General features: G+C 46.3%; 1 protein-coding gene across 3 annotated transcripts in view; it reads left to right on the top strand.

Annotated features, from left to right (window-relative positions):
- Window positions 1-24,972, top strand: part of nsmce2 (NSE2 (MMS21) homolog, SMC5-SMC6 complex SUMO ligase) — a 234,009-nt gene that overhangs the window by 94,925 nt on the left and 114,112 nt on the right. For all 3 annotated transcript variants that reach the window (XM_068032434.1, XM_068032433.1, XM_068032435.1), the window contains one exon: window positions 4,808-4,961. In XM_068032434.1, coding sequence (XP_067888535.1) covers window positions 4,808-4,961 — 154 coding nt within the window. The remainder of the gene's footprint in view (window positions 1-4,807; window positions 4,962-24,972) is intronic.

Genomic DNA, 24,972 nt, shown 5'->3' with positions numbered 1-24,972 from the left:
TGCCTTTTAGTAGTGTTAAGGGTCTGGATGGACCTTGACAAAGTGAGGTTAAATTAGCACCATTTTTGGAGCAGTGTGAGTGTTGCCTACAAATACTGTTTTCCCGTAACCCAAAATTGCCTCTATTGCTGTAATTAAAAGTGTTGGTCAGGTGACCAGTTTACAGACTGAGCCTTCAGAAAAGAGGTTGCTCTAAGTTTATGAAAATAATTTTAGAATCTCAATTAATCATCTGTCTTCACAAAGTAACTTTTAAAGTTAAAAGCTTTTAATTATGCACTGGTTATGTATTTTTTTTGAAGTGAAATATCTTTCTTTGAACTGAGAAGAGTAACGACGTTATCTCAGAGACTGGTTTGGAGGAGGCTTTGCATCCAACAATATGAAGTGGGGGAATTATTGTTTACTGTCACAGTGACCTTGTTCCTAAAGCTGTTTCGGTTTTAAAACTCTTCCTCGGGACGATAATGCACACTCTGCACATTGTCAGGCTCCAGAGCTTTATGCTGCTAGTTCCATGGTTGGCATAATTCGTACATACTGTTCATTTTTCTTCATTTTTAGTATTATCTGAGGGGCTCAATGAGAAGCAATGGTTTCTCAACAGCCATTAGGACAGGGCAGTAAGGGATTTGTATTCCTGTCAAGGGGTCCAGCCAAACCAAAACCAAGTTTCCAGCAGAGAACTCTTAAGCATTTGTAGAAAAGGTCTGCCTACTGGGCCAGGTGATGGGTTAGGGGTGCGATGGGCAGATAGGAGGCGAGAGCAGTGCAGTACAAGATGCCCTTCTAGAACATTCTGTATTATAGCTGTGGGTGTATAAGTAATTGCTTATTTGGTTTATCCCAAAAAAAGCATGGATTCCTGTTTTCATGTTGGATCATCTGCACTGCGAGCAGCATTTTTCTTGTGTGAGCTCTCCCATGCTTCTAATTACATATTCTTTCATTTCTCTAATGTTTTCACTGCCTCACTAGGATAATATTTCATACCATCTAAATGGTTCCTGCTGTTCTGTTGAATAGTTTGCATGTCACTCAACCATGAACAACTTTGAGTATCTAACCACCTCCCAATGCCAATCCTTTCTCTTTCCCTGTTATCTCAATCCGCCTTAAAAGTGGGTTTTTACACCTGAGCCATAAACCTGTCTTTTCCCTTTACAAATTCTGACAGAACTTATATAGATTTCTACCGTTAACAATTTTATTTCTGATTCCGGTATTTTGTTAATTTTTTTTGTACTGTCTGTGAACATTGGGAGACGAGCTCCCTGCATTTACCTCACTGAAGCCTGTTGATTACACTTCGATAGATTTGCATTTTGATAGTTCTATGATGCTCCCTTCTCTCTTCCCTTCACCCAATCTCCCACTATTCCCTCTCTTTCTGCCTCCCCTCTGTCCTCCGTTTCCCCCCCTCTGTCCTCCGTTTCCCCCCCTCTGTCCTCCGTTTCCCCCCCCTCTGTCCTCCGTTTCCCCCCCCTCTGTCCTCCGTTTCCCCCCCCTCTGTCCTCCGTTTCCCCCCCCTCTGTCCTCCGTTTCCCCCCCCTCTGTCCTCCGTTTCCCCCCCTCTGTCCTCCGTTTCCCCCCCTCTGTCCTCCGTTTCCCCCCCCTCTGTCCTCCGTTTCCCCCCCCTCTGTCCTCCGTTTCCCCCCCCTCTGTCCTCCGTTTCCCCCCCCTCTGTCCTCCGTTTCCCCCCCCCTCTGTCCTCCGTTTCCCCCCCCTCTGTCCTCCGTTTCCCCCCCCTCTGTCCTCCGTTTCCCCCCCCTCTGTCCTCCGTTCCCCCCCCTCTGTCCTCCGTTTCCCCCCCCTGTCCTCCGTTCCCCCCCCCTGTCCTCCGTTTCCCCCCCCCTGTCCTCCGTTTCCCCCCCCCCGTCCTCCGTTTTCCCCCCCCCCTGTCCTCCGTTTTCCCCCCCCCTGTCCTCCGTTTTCCCCCCCCCTGTCCTCCGTTTTCCCCCCCCCCCGTCCTCCGTTTTCCCCCCCCCCGTCCTCCGTTTTCCCCCCCCCTGTCCTCCGTTTTCCCCCCCCTGTCCTCCGTTTTCCCCCCCCCTGTCTCCGTTTTCCCCCCCCCTGTCCTCCGTTTTCCCCCCCCCTGTCCTCCGTTTTCCCCCCCCCCTGTCCTCCGTTTTCCCCCCCCTGTCCTCCGTTTTCCCCCCCCCTGTCCTCCGTTTTCCCCCCCCCTGTCCTCCGTTTTTCCCCCTCCCCCTGTCCTCCGTTTTCCCCCCCCTGTCCTCCGTTTTCCCCCCCCCTGTCCTCCGTTTTCCCCCCCCCTGTCCTCCGTTTTCCCCCCCCCTGTCCTCCGTTTTCCCCCCCCCTGTCCTCCGTTTTCCCCCCCCCTGTCCTCCGTTTTCCCCCCCCCTGTCCTCCGTTTTCCCCCCCCCTGTCCTCCGTTTTCCCCCCCCTGTCCTCCGTTTTCCCCCCCCCTGTCCTCCGTTTTCCCCCCCCTGTCCTCGTTCCCCCCCTGTCCTCCGTTTCCCCCCCCTGTCCTCCGTTTCCCCCCCCCTGTCCTCCGTTTCCCCCCCCTGTCCTCCGTTTCCCCCCCCCCTGTCCTCCGTTTCCCCCCCCCGTCCTCCGTTTCCCCCCCCCTGTCCTCCGTTTCCCCCCCCCTGTCCTCCGTTTCCCCCCCCTCTGTCCTCCGTTTCCCCCCCTCTGTCCTCCGTTTCCCCCCCCTCTGTCCTCCGTTTCCCCCCCCCTCTGTCCTCCGTTTCCCCCCCCTCTGTCCTCCGTTTCCCCCCCCTCTGTCCTCCGTTTCCCCCCCCTCTGTCCTCCGTTTCCCCCCCTCTGTCCTCCGTTTCCCCCCCTCTGTCCTCCGTTTCCCCCCCTCTGTCCTCCGTTTCTCTCTCCCTCTGTCCTCCGTTTCCCCCCCTCTGTCCTCCGTTTCTCTCTCCCTCCTCCCCGTCCTCCGTTTCTCTCTCCCTCCTCCCCGTCCTCCGTTTCTCTCTCCCTCCTCCCCGTCCTCCGTTTCTCTCTCCCTCCTCCCCGTCCTCCGTTTCTCTCTCCCTCCTCCCCGTCCTCCGTTTCTCTCTCCCTCCTCCCCGTCCTCCGTTTCTCTCTCCCTCCTCCCCGTCCTCCGTTTCTCTCTCCCTCCTCCCCGTCCTCCGTTTCTCTCTCCCTCCTCCCCGTCCTCCGTTTCTCTCTCCCTCCTCCCCGTCCTCCGTTTCTCTCTCCCTCCTCCCCGTCCTCCGTTTCTCTCTCCCTCCTCCCCGTCCTCCGTTTCTCTCTCCCTCCTCCCCGTCCTCCGTTTCTCTCTCCCCTCCTCCCCGTCCTCCGTTTCTCTCTCCCTCCTCCCCGTCCTCCGTTTCTCTCTCCCTCCTCCCCGTCCTCCGTTTCTCTCTCCCTCCTCCCCGTCCTCCGTTTCTCTCTCCCTCCTCCCCGTCCTCCGTTTCTCTCTCCCTCCTCCCCGTCCTCCGTTTCTCTCTCCCTCCTCCCCGTCCTCCGTTTCTCTCTCCCTCCTCCCCGTCCTCCGTTTCTCTCTCCCTCCTCCCCGTCCTCCGTTTCTCTCTCCCTCCTCCCCGTCCTCCGTTTCTCTCTCCCTCCTCCCCGTCCTCCGTTTCTCTCTCCCTCCTCCCCGTCCTCCGTTTCTCTCTCCCTCCTCCCCGTCCTCCGTTTCTCTCTCCCTCCTCCCCGTCCTCCGTTTCTCTCTCCCTCCTCCCCGTCCTCCGTTTCTCTCTCCCTCCTCCCCGTCCTCCGTTTCTCTCTCCCTCCTCCCCGTCCTCCGTTTCTCTCTCCCTCCTCCCCGTCCTCCGTTTCTCTCTCCCTCCTCCCCGTCCTCCGTTTCTCTCTCCCTCCTCCCCGTCCTCCGTTTCTCTCTCCCTCCTCCCCGTCCTCCGTTTCTCTCTCCCTCCTCCCCGTCCTCCGTTTCTCTCTCCCTCCTCCCCGTCCTCCGTTTCTCTCTCCCTCCTCCCCGTCCTCCGTTTCTCTCTCCCTCCTCCCCGTCCTCCGTTTCTCTCTCCCTCCTCCCCGTCCTCCGTTTCTCTCTCCCTCCTCCCCGTCCTCCGTTTCTCTCTCCCTCCTCCCCGTCCTCCGTTTCTCTCTCCCTCCTCCCCGTCCTCCGTTTCTCTCTCCCTCCCTCCCCGTCCTCCGTTTCTCTCTCCCTCCTCCCCGTCCTCCGTTTCTCTCCTCTACCCCCCCCCACCTCCCCCCCCCCCCCCCGTCCCCCGTCCTCCGTTTCTCTCCTCTACCCCCCCCCCGTCCCCCGTCCTCTGTTTCTCTCTCCCTCCTCCCCGTCCTCCGTTTCTTTTCCGCCACCCCCCGTCCTCCGTTACACTCTCCCCCCCCCCCCCCCACCCCCCGTCTCTGTTTCTCTCTTCCCCCCCCCCCCACCCCCCGTCTCTGTTTCTCTCTTTCCCCCCCCCCCCTCCGTTTCTCTTCCGCCACCCCCCCGTCCTCTGTTTCTCTCCTCTCCGCCCCCCCCCCCCCCGCCGTCCTCTGTTTCTCTCCTCTTTCTCCCCCCACTCTGTCCTCCATTTCTCCCCTACTCTGTTTCTCCCCCCCCTCTGACGGCAGCTTCTCTCTCTCTTTCTCCCCCCGCCCCCCCAGCCCCACCTTCAGCCATTTCTCCCACCTCTGTTGGCCGTTCTCTTCCCTGCTGATCACTTGTTAGTCACATACATATTACGCTCAAGAAAATTTATCTTCGATATATTGAGGGGCTGAAGTATATACGACAGTGCCAGTCTACTGGCCTAAAGTTAGCTGCTTGAGTGCTAATTATATGGAGATGATGATTAAAAGAGATCGAGTTCATATGAATACCTATAACAATTTATCGTGCTCATTGTTGAATAAATCTTTTCTTTTCTAGATAAAGCAAGAGCGGCCTGAAAGAATGCCTGATTTGAAAGCATTAGTAGATAAAAGGTTTAACGAACTGAACAATCTCAACAAAGATGAGGATCTAATCAAAAATGATAAATATATATGCTTTAAAGGTCAGCTGAAGGAGATGAAAAAGCAAGGTAAGTAAGTGCTTTTGTTATTTAAAACATCTATCATTGTTTGCAGTTTATAACCTCATGTTGGAAACCTAACATTGCACAATAATTTTTAAAGGAGCAATGTACCATAATGAAAATGAAAAACCGTGAAACACAGCAGTTCAGTGAATAGAGGAACATAAAAATTGCTAAATGAGGAAAGACCACTGTCCACCATCCTGATACTGTTTCTATCTTAGTGACTTTCAACCTTCATCCATCCTAACCTATCACTTGGATCGTTTTGAGGAACAAAATGTCATTATTTTCAGCAACCATGATAACTCCCAATTTTTCCTTTCTACTCCCATGACGTCTCCACCTTGGATATTGTGAACACTTTGCCCAACCTGTTGTCCCTTTCAGTGTACTCCCCTCTCCAAGTGCTGGGGATGTGTTTCACACACTCAAGCCCACACCAACTGTTTCAGTGCCATTCCTTCCATTCACTTGGGCCCTGCTCCGAGTGCTTCAGCTCCTGCTTTCCTATTCCATGCCCTTCTCCACAAGCCTACACCCGGTAGCCCAAGGATGCTCCTATTTGGAACCACGGTGCCAAAGGAGATCACCTTGGTTTTTGTTTAAATTCGTATTAAAAGGATAATTTTAGTCTTTGGTTGGACTAACTCCTGATGGCTCATAAGAAGTTGAGCTGGATGGAAAATTGGGTGAGAGGGCAGAGAGAAGAGGCACATGAAGCAGAGTGGATAGAGGATGTTATGTTTTTCTCATTGGGTAGAGCTTCCGGCAAGTTAAATTACCCAGGATGCAGTTGCAAACAGTGCAGTTTTTCATTGGAAAATTCACCTGTAAAACAAGATCCAAAAACTGATTCAACATCAAGAAAAATGTTAATGCAAAGCAGTGTGGCAGTTGCTTTCGTTAAAAATCCCTCAGTTCGACTTTGTGGAACAGGGATAAGACCCAAGGCACAAAAAGTAAAAACAAGTTTTACTTACTTTTATTGATGATTTAAAAAAAATTAAAATCTGAAGGAACAAGATGCCACATTTTGAAAAATTAATTTTCGGTGCTGGAAATGTTGGTTGGCAGTAAATCACACTGTTCAATTGATTCTTGCACGGTAATGAACAAACTCAAATTTTTTCTGGCGAGTTTAGTCTGTATCTATGAGGGAAGTACGGGAGAGTCACTTTAATGTATTCGAATGGTGAGTCTCTCAGTGAGATACAATTATTGCATTGCTTCTGGAGGAACAGAGCATCTCTGGCAAGTGTGCTAAACTTGTACAAATCAACAAGCATGTTGAAACTTAATCATACTGTATTACGGCATGCTCACTACCTGCACTGAAAATACTGTAAAAAAGGTTTATAGAATAACGAGGCATGGAAAGCTTCCCAATTTGGTTCTGTTGATGTGCTTTGTCACCATAGACTTTTTACTGTGTTTGATCTCTTCTTGTGTCTCACAGTGATATCTGTCACTGATTGGAAGCACAATTTAACCAATTGAAATGCAATAATTAACCAGATGGAATAGCATATATAATACTCTTCAGACAGTTTCTGTAAGATATCCTGGAGTTTTTAAACAGAGAACGTGTACCTTGTTCTAACCAGCAACCTAATTTATTCCGGAGCATTATGTCTGCATTGTGGGTTGAATGTGTTGCATTGTCTTGTATGCCTTTCTGACGAAATTTATTGCTGCGTGTTGCACTACAAATCCAAGGTTGGCGATTGTGAAGAAATAGTAATGGCTTGTGGAGGCCTGATAATATTGTATTTCAGCAATTTTAATATTCACCCAGGGATCAAAATATTGTAACCGTATCTTCATTTGAGTGAAATAGACAGGAAATCAAACAATGAAAACTGAACTGTATTCCTCCAAGACGAGCATTATACACATCGTCCAATTTAAACATTGCATCACTAAGCGTATCATCAAGACTGTTGGAGCACCAGTGGGCAATAATTTGGCCTACTGTTACTGTGTGCATAAGAATCTAATGTTGTTAAGTATGTTTTGCATTTTCATTTCTGCACAATTATTGTTTCCCTACCTTTTTGCATCATTTCCAGGCCAAAAGGATGGGCAGATGGCTTGTTTCCAAGGCACTGCCAGTTCTACTATGCAGCTCATTGTTGTGGCATGTGTAGCTCAACTGACAATCCCCATAATTTTTGCCTAGGAGAAAAGAAGAGGTCTCACACTGGTCTTTCAGAGAACTGATCCCCATTTGATTTCAGTATGAGTGAGTAGACACATTTATTGAGGATAACCAATCTTATACATCGATGTACAGATTTGGGCCTCTGAAATCTAAGAATACAGGGAAAAGTGCCTGAAGAATGGAAAATAGCTGACATAATTTTCAAAATTTGTCATAGGAGCAACCCAGGAAACTACAGCAAAAGCAAACTGCTACAGATGATGAAAAGCTGAAATATAAACAGAAAATGCTGGAAGTACTTAGCTCTCCAGGCAGCATCTGTGGTGAGAGAAACAGAGTTAACCTATCAAGTTGTTGATCTTTCATCGGAACAGAAAAAGAACAGTAATAGGTGTTAAGCAAATGAAGAGGCAGGGAAAGGGTGGGAGTCAAGAACAAAAGGGAAGGTCTGTGATAGGATGGAAGGCACGAGAGATTAAATGATAAAAGGGAGGATTGTGCAAGGCAATAGGAGATGGTAATTGGACAAATGAAGAAGAGATGTGTGTCGAGGAGGTACAAATGGGAATAGCAGAATCATCACCAACAGCTGCTGTCTAGATAAAAAATGTGGATAGTGGTTGTGATCTGAAATTGCTGAAATAAAGTCCAGAAGGCTGTAAAGTGCTGAATAGAAAGGTCAGATGCTACCCCTTGAGCTTCATTACAACAGTGTAGGAGGCCAAGGTCAGAGTGGGATAGAGAATTAAAATGACAAGCGACCAGAAGCTCAGGATCAGACTTGTGGACTGAATGCAGATGTTCTGCAAAACAGATACTGAATCTGTGGTTGGTAACCCCCATGCAGAGGGGCCTGAATAGTGAGCATCAATAAATTATATTAAATTGAAAGAAGTACCAATAAACTACTGTTTCACCTGGCGGATGTGTTTGGGGCCCTGGACAGTGGAAAGGGCGGAAGGGAAAGGGGCAGGTGTTGGATTTCCTGCGCTTGCATGAAAAGATGCCATGGGAGGGGAAGGGGTGGTTGAGGAGTAGACCGGGGGTTGCAGAGGAAATGGTCCCTTTGGAATGCTGAAAGGGAGGAGAGGGGAAGATGTGGCTGGTGGTGGCATCATTCTGAAGTTGACAGAAATGGCAGAGGAAGATCCATTGAATGTGGAGGCTGGTGGGGTGGAATGTCAGCACAAGGAGAGCCCTATCGTGGTTCTGGGAGGGAGGGGAATGGATGAGAGGAAAAATTGTTGGAAATGGGATGGACAAGGTCGAGGACCCTGATAACCACGGTGCGGGTGTAGGGGGTCAGGGTGGGTGTAATCCTCTATTGAGGAAATAGGAAGATACATCGGTAGCACTGGTATGAAAGGTGACATCATCTCAACAGATACAATGGAGACAGAGAAACTGGGAAGCTAAAAGAATGGATAATGAATTATTTAAATAGGCGTGGAAAGAGGGATTTCAGTTTCGATTTATGGAAAGAAAGTCTTACCTAACGAATTCATTGAAGTTTTTCAAGGAAACGATGGATCTTTTTGGCAAAGGAAATTGAGTGCAGCAAGGCAATTGATGGTGTCACACAAGTGATTTGTATACATGGTAGGACAGCATGAAATATGAAAAAGCCTGTAAGGTTGGTTGAAAATTGATTACACCTGAGAGAGCAAAGGGTAGTTGTGAATGGAGCTTCATTAAGATGGCAGGGGGTCACTAGGAGGGTACCAAAGGGATCTCTGTGGAGTCACTACTCTTTACAATGTATATAAATGATTTGGAACTTGGGACAGAAATAAAGATGTCTGATGAGGAGGGGTGATCTGCCAATAGAGAAGGGGCAACCTAAATGCAAAAGAATCTGATAAATTGGGAAGGAGGGCAGATAAGTGGGAAATTTCATTTAATCTGGACAAAATGCAATGTAATGATACTAGGAAAGGAAGACAAAAAGTGGGAATATATTAAGTCGGTCTAAGCTGCCAAACACATCGGAGAGGAATCTGGGATATTGGTGGATAGATCATGGAACCAACAGTACAATGCATATAAGGCAAACTAAATGTTGATGTATAGCCAGAGGGATAGAGCATAAATTCCAGATCTGTAAAAGGCAATGGTATAGCCACACTTGGGGAGTGCTAGCTGTGACAAGGCATTTAGAGCTTATTTTGAAATCTGTGCTGCCAAACCAGATCTTCAAATGGCTGAGCAGTGCTCCATTTAGTGAGCCCTGATTGAGTATCTGAATTCCATAATGTTCAGAGCCTTAATCCTGATGTCTGCACCGCCCCCCCCCCCCCCCCCCCACCTACCTCTTGGAAGAGATCATGATGCTGATGGTAAAGAGGGGACTTTTTAGAAACATAGAAAAACAGAAGCAGGAGTAGGCCAATCGGCCCTTCGAGCCTGCACCGACATTCAATACGATCATGGCTGATCGTCCAAACTCAGTACCCTGTTCCCGCTTTCTCCCCGCTTCCCTTGATCCCTTTAGCCCTAAGAACTATATCTACCTTTTTCTTGAATATATTTAATGATTTGGCCTCAACGGCTTTCTGTGGTAGAGAATTCCACAGGTTCACCACTCTCTGGGTGAAGAAATCCCTCCTCATCTCAGTCCTAAATGGCTTACCCCTTATCTCCTGTGACCCCTGGTCCTGGACTCCCCCGCCATCGGGAACATCCTTCCTGCATTTAGTCTGTCCAGTCCTGTTAAATTTTGTAGGTTTCTAGAGATCCCCTCTCATTCTTCTAAACTCTAGTGAATACAAGCCTAATTGATTCAATCTCTCTTCATACGTCAATCCTGCCATCCCAGTCTGATGAACCTTTGCTACACTCCCTCCAGAACAAGAACATCCGTCCTCAGATAAGGAGACCAAAACTGCAGACAATACTCCAGATGTGGTCTCACCAAGGCCTTGTATAATTGCAGCAAGACATCCTTGCTCCTATACTCAAATCCTCTCGTTATGAAGGCCAACATACCATTTGCCTTCTCAACTGTCTGCTGCACCTGCATGCTTACTTTCAGCGACTGTTGCACAAGGGCACCCAGGTCTCGCTGCACCTCCCCTTTCCCAATCTATTGCCGTTCAGATAATCTGCCTTTCTGTTTTTGCCACCAAAGTGGATAATCTCACATTTATCCACATTATACTGCATCTGCCGTGTATTTGCCCACTCACTCAACCTGTCCAAATCACACTGGAGCTTCTCTGCATCCTCCTCACAGCTCACACTCCCACCCAGCTTTGTGTTGTCTGCAAACTTGGATATATTACATTTAATTCCCTCATCTATATCATTAATATATATTGTGAATAGCTGGGGTCCTAGCACTGATCCTTGCAGTATCCCACTAGTCACTGCTTGCCACTCGGAAAAAGACCCGTTTATTCCTACTCTTTGTTTCCTTTCTGCTAACCAGTTCTCTATCCATGTCAGTACCTTAGCCCCAATTCCATGTTCTTTAATTTTGTACGCTAATCTCTAATGTGGGACCTTGTCGAAAGCCTTCTGAAAGTCCAAATGCACCACATCCACTGGTTCTCCTTTATCTATTCTACTAGTTACATCCTCAAAAAATTCCAGTAGATTTGTCAAGCATGATTTCCCTTTCGTAAATCCATGTTGACTTTGTCCGATCCTGTCATTGTTTTCCAAGTGCTTTACTGTTAACATCTTTTATAATGGACTCTAGCATTTTCCCCACTACTGATGTCAGGCTAACCGGTCTATAATTCCCTGTTTTCTCTCTACATCCTTTTTTAAATAGTGGGGTTACATTAGCTACCCTCCAATCCGTTGTAACTGTTCCAGAGTCTATAGAATTTTGAAAAATCACCAGCAATGCATCTACTATTTCTAGGGCCACTTCCTTAAGTACTCTGGGATGTAGATTATCAAGCCCTGGGGATTTATCGGCTTTCAATCCCATCAATTTCCCTAACACCATTTCCCTACTAATACCGATTTCATACAGTTCCTCCTTCTCACTAGACCCTATATTCCCCAACATTTCTGGGAGGTAATTTATGTCCTCCTTTGTGAAGACAGAACCAAAGTATGTATTTAATTGGCCTGCCATTTCTTTGTTCCCCATTTTCAATTCCCCTGTTTCTGACTGTAAGGGACCCACATTTGTCTTCACTAATCTTTTTCTCTTCACATATCTATAGAAGCTTTTAGAGTCAGTTTTTATGTTCTCTGCAAGCTTACTCTCATATGCTATTTTCCCCTTCTTAATCAATCCCTTTGTCCTCCTTTGCTGAATTCTAAACTGCTGCCAATCCTCAGTTTTGCTGCTTGTTCTGGCCATTTTATATTTCTCCTCCTTGGATCTAATATTAGCTCTAATTTCTTTTGTTGAGCCACCCTTCCTGTTTTATTTTTGCGCCAGACAGGAATGAACAATTGTTGTAATTTATCCATGCGCTCTTTAAATGCAAGCCATTGCCGATCCACTGTCAACCCTTTTAAGTAACGTTCCCCAATCTATCATAGCCAACTTGTACCTCATACCTTTTTTTCCTTTATTTAGATTCAGGACCCTAGTCTCAGAATCAACTCTCTCGCTCTCCATCTTGATGAAGAATTCTATCATGTTATGATCGCTCTTCCCCAAGGAACCCCACACAAATAGATTGTTAACTAATCCTTTCTCATTACACAGTGCCCAGTCTCAGATGGCCTGTTCTCTAGTTGGTTCCTCAACGTATTGGTCCAAAAAAACCATCACGTACGCACTCCACGAATTCCTCCTCTATACAGTATTTGGTTTGCCCTATCTATATGTAGATTAAAATCACCCATAATTACAGTGCCCATTTGATGCCCATTTTATTGGAATGTTTGCCAGGTGGATGGATGGAATTTCTTTTGTTTGTTATGTGGTTCTTTTTATTTCTTCATGGGATGCGGGCATCACTGGCTAGGCCAGCATTTATTGCCCATTCCCAATTGCCCTTGAGAAGGTGGCGGTGAGCTGCATTCTTGAAGTGCTGCAACCATGTGGGGTAGGTACACCCATAGTGCTGTTAGGAAGGGAGTTCCAGGATTTTGACCCAGTGACAGTGAAGGAACGGCGATATAGTTCCAAGTCAGGATGGTGTGTGGCTTGGAGGGGAACTTGCAGGTGGTGGTGTTCCCTGCATTTGCTGCCCTTGTCCCTCCAGGTGGTAGAGGTCGCGGGTTTGGAAGGTGCTGTCTAAGGAACCTTGGTGCGTTGCTGCAGTGCAGCTTGTAGATATTACACACTGCTACCACTGTGCGTCGGTGGTGGAGGGAGTGAATGTTTGTAGATGGGGTGCCAATCAAGCAGGCTGCTTTGTCATTGATGGTGTTGAGCTTCTTGAGTGTTGTTGGAGCTGCACCCATCCAGGCAAGTGGAGAATATTCCATCACATTCCTGACTTGTGCCTTGTAGATGGTGGACAGGCTTTGGGGAGTCAGGAGGTGAGTTACTTGCCACAGGATTCCTAGCCTCTGACCTGCTCTTGTAGCCACAGTATTTATATGGCTACTCCAGTTCAGTTTCTGGTCAATGGTAGCCCCTAGAATGTTGATAGTGGGGGATTCAGCGATGGTAATGCCATTGAATGTCAAGGGGAGATGGTTAGATTCTTTCTTGTTGGAGATGGTCATTGCCTGGCACTTGTGTGGCGCGAATGTTACTTGCCACTTATAAGTCTTGCTGCATTTCTACACGGACTGCTTCAGTATCTGAGGAGTCACGAATGGTGCTGAACATTGTGCAATCCACCCAACTTCTCACCTTATGATTGAAGGAAGGTCATTGATGAAGCAATGAAGATGTTTGGGCCTAGGACACTACCCTGAGGAACTCCTGCAGTGATGCCCTGGAGCTCAGATGATTGACCTCCAACAACCACAACCATCTTCCTTTGCGCTAGGTATATGACTCCAACCAGCAGAGGGTTTTCCCCCTAATTCCCATTGACCTCAGTTTTGCTCGGGCTCCTTGATGCCATACTCAGTGAAATGCTGCCTTGATGTCAAGGGCAGTCACTCCCACCTCACCTCTTGAGTTTAGCTCTTTTGTCCATGTTTGAACCAAGGCTGTAATGAGGTCAGGAGCTGAGTGGCCCTGGCGGAACCCAAACTGAGTATCACTGAGCAGGTTATTGCTAAGCAATTGCCGCTTGATGGCACTGTTGATGACACCTTCCATCACTTTCCTGATGATTAAGAGTTGGTGGTTGGGGCGGTAATTGGCCGGGTTGGACTTGTCCTGCTTTTTGAGTACAGGACACACCTGGGCAATTTTCCACATTGCAGGGTAGATGCCAGTGTTGTAGCTGTACTGGAACAGCTTGGCTAGGGGCGCGGCAATTCTGGAGCACAGGTCTTCCGTACTATTGTCGGAATGTTGTCAGTGCCCATGGCCTTAGCAGTATCCAGTGCCTTCAGTTGTTTCTTGATATCACGCGGAGTGAATCAAATTGGCTGAAATCTGGCATCTGTGATGCTGGGGATTTCAGGAGGAGGCTGAGATGGATCATCAACTCAGCAGTTCTGGCTGAAGATTTTTGCAAATGCTTCAGCCTTATCTTTCGCACTGATGTTCTGGGCTCCCATATCATTGAGGTTGGGGAAATTTGTGGAGCCACCTCCTCCGGTTAGTTGTTTAATTGTCCACCACCATTCACGACGAGATGTGGCAGGACTGCAGAGCTTAGATCTGGTCCGTTGGTTATGGGATCGCTTGGCTCTGTCTATCGCATGCTGCTTACGCAGTTTGGCATGTAGATAGAACTGTGTTGTAGCTTCACCAGGTTGACACCTCATTTTGAGATATGCCTGGTGCTGCTTCTGGCATGCTGTCCTGCACTCTTCATTGAACCAGGGTTGGTCTCCTGGCTTGATGATAATGGTAGAGTGGGTGATATGCCGGGCCATGAGGTTCAAGATTGTGGTAGAGTACAATTCTGCTGCCCAGTTTTGCATTGCTAGATCTGTTCAAAATCTATCCCATTTAGCACGGTGGTAGTGCCACACAACACGAAGAGGGTATCCTCAATGTGAAGGCAGGACTTCGTCTCCACAATGACTGTGCGTTGGTCACTCCTACCAATACTGTCATGGACAGATGCATCTGCGGCAGGTAGATTGGTGAGGACGAGGTCAAGTATGTTTTCCCCTCTTGTTGGTTCCCTCACCACCTGCCACATACCCAGTCTAGCAGATATGTCCTGTAGGACTCGGCCAGCTCAGTCAGTAGTGGTGCTCCTAAGCCACTCTTGGTGATGGACATTGAAGTCCCCCACCCAGAGTACATTCTGTGCCCTTGCCACACTCAGTGCTTCCTCCAAGTGCTGTTCAACATGGAGGAGTACTGACTCATCAGCTGAGGGAGGGCGGTAGGTGGTAATCAGCAGGAGGTTTCCTTGTCCATGTTTGACTTGATGCCATGAGACTTCATGGGGTCCAGAGTCGATGTTGAGGACTCCCAGGGCAACTCCCTCCCTACTGTATACCACTGTGCCGCCACCTGCCGGTGGGACAGGACATACCCGGGGATGGTGATGGCAGAGTCTGGGACATTGTCTGTAAGGTATGATTCCGTGAGTATGACTATGTCAGGCTGTTGTTTGACTAGTCTGTGGGACTAGCTGTGGCACAAGCCCCCAGATGTTAGTAAGGAGGACTTTGCAGGGTCGACAGGGCTGGGTTTGCCGTTGTCATTTCCGGTGCCTCGTTGCCTAGGTCGATTGGTCCGTCCGCTTTCATTCCTTTTTATTGACTTTGTAGCGGTTAAATACAACTGAGTGGCTTGCTAGGCCATTTCAGAGGGCATGTAAGAGTCAACCACATTGCTGTGGGTCTGGAGTCACATTTAGGGCGGACCAAGTAAGGACAGCAGATTTTCTTCCCTAAAGGACATTTATGAACCAGATGGGTTTTTAGAACAATCAACAATGCTTTCATGGCCATCATTAGACTAGATTTTTAATTCCAGATTTATTAATTGAATTCAAATTCCACCTTCTGCTCTGGTGGGATTTGAACCCATGTCCCCAGAGCAATACCCTGGGTCTCTGGTCCAGTGACAATACCACTATGCCACCGCCACTCACTAAGTTAATGCAGACTATCAATTCATAGTGGAATTTTCAGTTTGAGCATTTATTTTCGTGGAGTTCATATAATTAATGAACTTTACTTGAAAGGAACAAATATTGAAATTCTTCTTAATTCATGGTTTCAGTGGGCAGGCGATCAAAGCGTCTCAGAAGCAGCTGATTTACTTTGCAGTTTCATTCTCACAGTATGTTCTATCTTTGGGTTTATAATTTCATAGTGTAGCAGACCAAAGGCACAATATTTTCTTTTTAATATAAGTCATAATTATTTTTCTCTTCCTGTGACTTTCTTAGGGGCATGTTGTAACCTCTGAATACCACTTTGAAGTAATTGCCTTTGGTACTTCTTTTCATAGTAAAGGTTCCTTATGAGATTTTACATTTTGGAGGAAGAAGCAGTGGGTGTGGGATTTGATTAAAAAAAAGACATCTTGTCGAAGTGCTCCATGTGGCCCCTTTTATGCAGGGCAATTGCAGTTCTCGTGTGAAACATAACCAAATAAGCATTGGTGATCATCATTCAATAAGGATTTTCCCTAACACTGACTTTGAAACCCTGTCAGTAAGTATCTTGTAAGATCGATGTGCTACAGAATGGTGAATTGCTGTCTTAATGAGTAAGTCTTAAGAAAAACTACTGCAGGTTTATATCACAAAGTTATCTATTAATGTGATGTCAGCTTCCAAAAAAAAATGCTGGAAGTATATCTAGCTGTACTTTTGCACACCACCCTTGGTGATTCCATGAACACCACTGTGTTGTTCTCTAACTTAAGGTTTTATAAGTCATCCTGTTCAGCTTCCAACAGAAAGCACCACCATCTCTCCCCCATATCTATCCTTGTCCCTGGGTGTTTTCTGAGGCTGAATCTGAAGATGTGCAAGACTCTGTGATTCAAATCCCATATTTATTCTATGACCAAAACAACTCATTTCTACCTGTGCGATATTGTCCATCTCTGCTTTTATCTAGCCCTCGTTGCTGGTGAAATACTCGTCCATGCCTTTGTCACCTCCTGGCCTCCAAAACTCCAGCCTTATAGACTCAATTTGTTCAAAGCTCTGCCACTTGCAACTGATCCAGCGCCAAATCCTGTACGCCTACTACCTTTGTTGAGATAGCAACAGCTTGGCTTTGTATAGTGCCTTTTATTGTCCCAAGGTGCTTTGTAGAGGAGAGGAAGAAAACATATACCGAATAGTCAGTAAAGAATTGAAAGGAGGTGGCCAAAAGGCAGGGTTGCTCTGTGTCCATGATTAGAAATAAACTAGTTTAACATTTCATACTAAGCTTCCTCCATCTAAGTATTTGCTTGGTTCTAAGAAATTAAAGAACACACATGCAGATGAGATTGCTATGCAGTTCAGGTCACAAGAGGGTGCCATTGTTATACCCTTGGGTCCTGCTATTTTCCAGGCACATGCAAAACGCTCAAAAGCAAGGCACTAAGAGTAAGTGACGGATGCCACAGATCCCAAAATGACATCTACGGTAGACAAGAATCATTAGCAACATGGAATAACTTTGAGATATAGTGATTGTAAGACGACACAAGAATTATTTAAGAAACAGTGGACTGCTCTAAAAGGGTCTTTGGATGGATGGACTGAATGACCTATATCCATATTTATCATGTGATCACACTACCCTGCCTCTGTTGCCTTCTTCAGATCTGTGTTCCAGTTTGTACCCTCTGCTTTCTTGACTGTGGCCTGCTGTATATAATCTCCTCACTCCACACAATGTTGACAGGGCCCGACAATTTAGAATTCTTTCCCTAGGTCCCTCTACTTTTCTCCTTTCCTCCCCACAAATGCTTATCTAGTTAATCCCACCTTTGATTACCTTTCTTAGTTCTTTTCTCACTGCTTCAACAACAATTTGAGTTTATATTGTGCCTTTAATGTAGAAAACCATCCCAAACTGCTTCACAGAAGTGTAATGAGCTGAAAATGCGAGGGGTGACTAATAACTTGGTTAAAGAGGTGTGTTTTAAAGGGGATCTTAACGGAGGGGGAAGCAGATGGTGAATTTTAGGAAGGAAATTCAGGGTTAGCAGAAGGCAAAGTACTAAAGAGGAGAAATGAAATAGCCATAATTGGGTAATGGGAATGGGAGAAGACAGAAGAGTAAGGCCCAAGAGGACGAGGAGTGGCAGCCATAATATGGATGTGAATGGATGTGCAAGGAATTCAGGATATATAACTATGGCAAAAATTTGGGGAAACGTGTCCTGATCATAAACAGAGAGCATGGAGCACACCGTCTGAGGGAGTCCAAAATTTAGTCAGATGTCCTGTGTAGGACGATGTTGACTTGTAGACCTTCATTCCCTACTCTGTGAGGCACTTTGGGACATTACAGGTACTATATAAATGCAAGTTCGGGCTACGATTCCAAGTAGTTATTTTGGACTCTTCTTTGACTTCAAAGAGTCTTGTGGTACCTAGGAAACAGAACCAAGATCTGTGCTTCAGTCATGGCTGCAGAGTTTAAAAAATAAATATTATGTCTTGCATCGAAATGCAATTACGTTAACCAAAGGCTTTTGAGCAGACTGCATAGCGCTTTGTAAAATAATACAAGTATTCTGAGATGTGCTGTGATTTATCTCCCCCACCCCCCCCCCCCCCTCCACTGCATCTTAATTATTTTTAATGAGTTTCATCATGCATTTGCTGTACCTGTATACCTGAAAAGTACATGAGAAAGCTCTGAAATGTTTTGTACATAATGCTCTATAATTTGAAACAAAAGTCTGCTTATGCTCATGCAGAAACTTGTAAGGTAAAAACAGTATACTTGTTAATGGCCTTCTTCAGGGCCAGACTTTATTTGCAATCATTGTGTGGTTGTCTGATGGGTCTGAAGAGGTACTTGACTGAATTGCAATTACTATCTTTTTTTTAGAACATTATCTGTTTCACTTTTCTCTTTCTTTGGCTACATCACAGGCGTGACTATACTTCAGAAGTAATTTATTGACTGTGAAGTGTTTAAGGATGCCCTGATGATGTGAAAGGTGCTTTTTTTTTACTTCATGGGATGTGAATGTCAAGGCCAGCATTTGCCCATCACCAGTTGCCCTTGAGAAGGTGGTGGTGAGCTGCCTTTTTGAACCGCTGCAGTCCCTGTGGTGTATGTACACCCACAGTGCTGTTCGCAAGGTTGTTCCAGGTTTTCGACCCAGCAACAGTAATGGAATGGCGTTAAAGTTCCAAGTCAGAATGATGTGTGGCTTGTAGGAAGGAAACTGGCAGGCAGTAGTTTTCCCATGCGTTTGCTGCCCTTGGCCTTTTAGGTGACAGAGGTCACAGGTTTGGAAGGTGCTGTTGAAGGATGTCAAGGCTGCAGTGCCTCTTGTAGATGAGTTTCAGTGGTGGAGGGAGTCACTGATTAAGGTGGTGGAAGGGGTGTAGATCAAGTGGGCTGCTTTTGTCCTGGATGGTGTTGAGCTTCTTGAGTGTTGGAGCTGCACTCATCCAGGCAAGTGGAGAGTATTCCATTACACTCCTGACTTGTGCATTGTAGATGGTGAACAGACTTTGGGGAGTCAGGAAATGAGTTACTTGCCACAGAATACCCAGCCTCTGAAGCCATAGTATTTCTTTGGTTGGTCAGTAAAATTTCTGGTCAATGCAGATCATGCAGGAGTTGAGTGCCAGCAGGCTGAAGAAAGTGAAAGCTGGATCCAGGAGCTGTTTCTGTCACTTAAAGTAACTGATTAACCTGACCCGACCATACAATGCATAGGGTTGTCACTGAATGGCTCGGATAAAGGTAATCCTGGTAGATCCACGCCATCAAGACTATTGTGAGCAGAACTGAGGAGATTCTGGAGATGTGCGCCATTTTGGGTGAAGACCGTACTCGTGGAGTTTGAGTTCAAGGGGAACTGCTGTTGATGTGAATTGGTGGCTGCATCTTGGGAAGCAGGAGCTGGAGATCTATCAGTGGAAGTTCAGAGCTTTGAAGAACTTTGTGGCTGTAATTGGTGCCATATATGCTGAATGGACTGCCCAATAAATCTGTGAGATCTACCTTTGTTGTATCTGATAGTTAATGTGTAATTTGCAATATATATATTGATTGTGATTTGTCTGTAATTCATGTTTAATTTATGTTGATTTTGGTTTGATAAAGTAAAAGTTATAAAAGTCAATTTGTTTTTTTTATTGGGATAGTTCAGTACATTCAGTTCTTTTGGTTTGTTGATCTCCACTGGGATCATAACAGCTGGGTATTCTGTGGCGAGTAAATCACCTCCTGACTCTCTAAAGCCTGTCCACCATCTACAAGGCACAAGTCAGAAATGTGATGGGATACTGTCCACTTGCCTGGATGAGCGCAGCTCCAACACCCAAGAAGTTTGACACCATCTAAGACAAAGCAGCCCACTTGATAGGCATCCCATTCACTCCCTCCACCACTGGTGCAATTTGTACCATCTACGAAGAAGCATTGCAGCAACTTGTCGAGGCTTCTTCGACTGCACCTTCCAAACCTGCAACCTCTACCACCTAGAAGAACAAGGACAGCAGGCACTTGGGAACACCGTGGCCTGAAAGTTCCTTTCCAAGTTGCACACCATCCTGACTTGGAATTATATTGCTGTTCCTTCATTGCTGCTGGCTCAAAATCCTGGAACCCTTCTTTCTAACAGTACTTTTCGAGTACCTACCACATGAACTGCAGCGGTTCAAGAAGACATCTTATCACTACCTTCCCAAGGGTAATTAGGGTGGTAATAAATGCTGGTCTTGCCAGCAATGCCCTCATACCATGAATACATTTTTTAAAAACATGCAGTTTCTTTTCTTCTGTTTTTTTATTTTCATTGCTCAGTGGCAAAGTACCTCTTCAAAACAGTATGGTAAGTCTGGTAATTCACAATACTGCTTATCCTGCTAGCTGGTGGCCAAAAAGTTAACGTTAGACCATGAGTCTCAGAAATGTATCTACTAATATATTAAAAACTTCCTGTTTACAAAATCTTACTTCCTGTTAAAAAGCAAAATCCCTTTGCTCTAATCAAATCTACTACTCCTTCCCAAATTCCCACATTTCGTATTTAGTAACAAATATAAAAACAACATATTACATAAAAACAAAATATTATATAAAAACAAGTACAGAGCACTGACTTTAAACTGGGGTCTGAATTAAATTGTCTATGTACTTTGGTCCAATTTAAGCAATTATTTGTTTGAAACCTGTTACATCTTTTACTTTTTACAGTTCTGATGAAAGGTCATTTACCTGAAATGTTAACTGTTTCTTTCTCCACAAATGCTGCCTGACCTGCTCAGTATTTCCAGCATTTTCTGTTTTCATTTCAGATTTCCAACATCTGCAGTATTTTGTTTTCACACCATTTTTTAGATTTGCTTTGTTGCTTTTATCGCCTTTGTTCCTGTGGGAAAGCCTTTGGCTTTTATCTGGTATCTCCCTGACATTACAGCCCAAATCTAGAGCTTCGCACATTATGCATGCAGATGCATACCCTACTCTTTTGTTCCCAGCACTCTAAAGATTAGAGTTTTATTACCTTATTTTCTATAAACAGGAAAATGTATATATAGTACCTAGGTTCCTTTTAAATTAAAGCCCTAGGATAGCTACCTGTAAATTATTAGTAATTACTAGCTGTACTAGTGCTGTTTGCACGTAGTGAGGCTGTAAGTTGAGGGCGGGTATTTTCGTTGGCTGGGAGCAGTGGAAGGAGCTCTTTGGTCTCTTTCTTTCTCAGCCTCAAAGGTACAGGGGATAAAAGCTGATTGTAAATAGCTGGTAAGTTATTACATTAGCAAGTTTTCATTGTAAAGGTAAGTAATGGTAGGCCAGCTTGGCCAAGCCAAATGTGCCTGCTGTGCAATGTGGGAAGTCGTGGACGTGCCATGTGACCTCGGCGAACATGTCTGTGGAAAGTGTCTCCGGTTACAGAAGCTTGTGCTTCGGGTTTCGGAGCTCGAGCGACAGCTGGAATCACTGTGGCGCATCCGCGAGATGGAGGAGAATGTGGATGGCACGTTTCAGGAGGTAGTCAAGCCGGTGCCTAGGTAAGCACAGTCTGGGGGGGACTGGGTGGCTGCCAGACGGACAAAGCAGCCAGGGCAGATATTGCAGGAGTTCCCAGAGGACATCCCACTTTCTAGAATTCTGAGTACTGATGGGAAAGAGGGTTCCTCTGGAGAATGCACTGAGAGTCATAACCAGAATAGGGACAGCACAGTGGTGCAGTGGTTAGCACCGCACCTCACAGCTCCAGGGACCCGGGTTCGATTCTGGGTACTGCCTGTGCGGAGTTTGCAAGTTCTCCCTGTGTCTGCGTGGGTTTTCGCCAGGTGCTGCGGTTTCCTCCCACAGCCAAAGACTTGCAGATGATAGGTAAATTGGCCATTGTAAATTGCCCCTAGTGTAGGTAGGTGGTAGGGAATATGGGATTACTGTAGGGTTAGTATAAATGGGTGGTTGTTGATCGGCACAGACTCGGTGGGCCGAAGGGCCTGTTTCAGTGCTGTATCTCTAAATAAATAATTATCATGGGTGACTCAGCTGTGCTGGGATGGAGAAAAAAGGGATAAGAGGGCAACAGTGGTAGGGGATTCTGTGGTTAGATCTGTGGAACAGATAGGCATTTCTGTGGTCGCAGATGTGATTCCAGGATGGTATGTTGCCTCCCTGGTGCAAGGGTCACGGATATCACTGAGCGGTTACAGAGTATTCTGGAGGGTGAGGGTGCACAGCTGGAGGTCGTGGTCCACATTAGTACCAATGACATAGGTAGAAAGAGGGATGAGGTCCTGCAAAAAGAATTTAGGGAGCTAGGGAGCAGATTGAAAAGTAGGACCTCAAAGGTTGTAATCTCTGGGTTTCTCCTGGTGCCATGGGCTAGTGAATATAGGAATAGGAGGTTAGAGCAGATGAATGCATAGCTGAAGAGATGGTGCAGGAGGGAGGGCTTTAGATTCCTGGATCACTGGGCCTGTTTCTGGCATAGGTAGGATCTGTACAAGTTGAATGGGTTGCACCTGAACCGGAACGGGACCAACATCCTTGCTGGGAGGTTGACTAGTGCTCGGGGGGGGGGGGGGGGGGGTGGCGTTTAAAACTAATTTGGCAGGGGGATGGGATACAGAGTGGAGGTACAGTAGGGGATGATGTACAATCAAATATAGAAGAGAAAATAAATCAGTCTGGAGGGCAGAGCTAATATAGACCTGTTAAGGCTCAAGCAAATAATGCAAGGCTGGATTGTATTTATTTTAATGCAAGGAGTCTTACTATTAAGGCAGATGAATTGAGGGCTTTGATTGACAAATGGGAATATGATATTATTGCTATCACTGAGACATGTTGAGGGAAGGGCAGGACTGGCAGCTCAATATCCCAGGGTATAGAATCTTCAGACTTGATAGGGGAGGGAGGGGGGTGGGGGGTAAAAGAGGAGGTGGCATTGCACTGTTGATTACGGAGTCAATTACTGCAGTAAGGAGGGATGATTTCTTAGAAGGTTCCTCTAATGAGGCCATATGGGTAGAACAAAAAGGGGGCAGTCACTTGGCTGGGAGTGTACTACAGGCCTCCAAACAGTCAGGGAGTGATAGAGGAGCAGATATGTAGGCAAATCTCAAGAGGTGCAAAAATAATAGGGTAATAATAGTAGGGGATTTCAACTTCCCCTATGTTAGAGGGTATAGTATTAGTGCAAAAGGCTTAAAGGGGGCTGAATTCTTAAAGTGCATTCCGGAGAGCTTTTTGAGCCAGCACGTAGAGAGTCCTACGTAGAGGAGCGGTCCTGGACTTAATCCTTGAAAATGAAGCCGGACAAGTGATAGAAGTGGCAGTGGGGGAGCATTTCGGGGATAGTGACTATAACTCTGTAAGATTTAAGGTAGTTATGGAAAAGGACATAGAGGGACCGGAAATAAAAGTACTAAATTGCAGGAAGGCAGATTTCAATATGATAAAACCGGATCTGGCAAAGTGGACTGGAAGCAGTTTCTTGTAGGAAGGTCTACATCAGATCAGTGGGAGTCATTCAGAAAGGAAATAGTGAGGGTTCAGATCCGACATGTTCCCGTAAAGATGAAGAGTAGGACCAACAAGTCAAGGGAACCCTGGATGTCCAGGGATATAGAGGATTGGATAAGGAAAAAAAAAGGAGGCTTATGGCAGATTCAGAGCGCTGAAAACAGCGGAGGCCCTAGAGGAGTATAGAAAGTGTAGGGGCGTACTTAAAAAAAGTAATTAGGAGAGCGAAGAGGGAAATGAAAAAACACTGGCAGACAAGATAAAGGAAAATCCCAAGGTGTTTTATAAGTATATTAAGGGCAAGAGGATAACCAGGGAAAGCGTGGGGCCATTAGGGGGATCAAGAGGCAATCTGTGTGTGGAGCCGGAGAATATGGGTGAGGTTTTAAATGATTACTTTTCATCTGTGTTCACTCTGGAGAGGGACGCTGTAGGTGTAGAGATCAAGGAGGGGGATTGTGATATACTTGAACAAATTAGCATTGAAAAGGAGGAAATATTAGCTGTATTAGTGGGCTGAAAGGTGGATAAATCCCCAGGCCCAGATGAGATGTATCCCAGGCTGCTATTTGAGTTAAGGGAGGAGGTAGCAAGTCCTCTCTGGCCACAGGAGAGGTACCAGAGGACTGGAGGACAGTGAATATGGTACCATTATTCAAGAAGGGTAGCAGGGATAAACCAGGTAATTATAGGCCTGAGTCTAACGTCAATGGTAGGGAAATTATGGGAAAAAATTCTGAGGGACAGGATTAATCTCCACTTGGAGAGGCAGGGATTAATCAGGGATAGTCATCATGGCTTTGTCAAGGGGAGATCGTGTCTAACAAATTTGATTGAATTTTTTGAGGGGGTGACTAGATGTGCAGATGAGGGTAAAGCAGTTGATGTAGTCTACGTAAACTTCAGTAAGGCTTTTGAGAAGTTCCCTCATGGGAGATTGGTTCAGAAGGTAAGAGCCCATAGGATCCAAGGTAATTTGGCAAATTGGATCCAAAATTGGCTTAGTGGCAGGAGGCAGAGGGTGATGGTCGAGGGTTGTTTTTGTGAATGGAGACCTGTGACCAGTGCGGTGCTGCAGAGATTGGTGCTGGGACCCTTAGTTTGCAGTGTACATTAATGATTTAGACGTGAATATAGGAGGTATGATCAGTAAGTTCGCAGATGACACAAAGATTGGTGGTGTCCTAAATAGTGAGGAGGAAGGCCTTGGATTACAGGACGATATAGTTGGGCTGGTAAGATGGGTGGAGCAGTGGCAGATGGAATTTAATCCTGAGAAGTGTGAGGTGATGCACTTTGGGAGGACTTCAAGGCAAGGGAATGTACAATGGATGGTAGGACCCTAAGGAGTTTAGAGGGTCAGAGGGACCTTGGGGTGCTTGTCCATAGATCACTGAAGGCCAGCAGCACAGGTTGATAAGGTGGTTAGGAAGGCATATGGAACACTTGCCTTTATTAGCCGAGGCATAGAATATAAAAGCAGAGAGGTTATGTTAGAGCTGTATAAAATGCTGGTTAGGCCACAGCTGGAGAACTGTGTACAGTTCTGGTCACACTGTAGGAAGGATGTGATTGCACTGGAGAGGGTGCAGAGGAGATTCACCAGGATGTTGCCTGGGCTGGAGCATTTCAGCTATGAAGAGAGACTGGATTGGCTGGGGTTGTTTTCCTTGGAGCGGAGGAGGCTGAGGGGGGCCTGATTGAGGTATACAAAAT

The sequence above is a fragment of the Heterodontus francisci genome, chromosome 5 (genome assembly GCF_036365525.1).
Source record: "Heterodontus francisci isolate sHetFra1 chromosome 5, sHetFra1.hap1, whole genome shotgun sequence".
Classification (NCBI taxonomy): domain Eukaryota; kingdom Metazoa; phylum Chordata; class Chondrichthyes; order Heterodontiformes; family Heterodontidae; genus Heterodontus; species Heterodontus francisci.
This window is presented reverse-complemented; position numbering and strand designations above follow the sequence as displayed.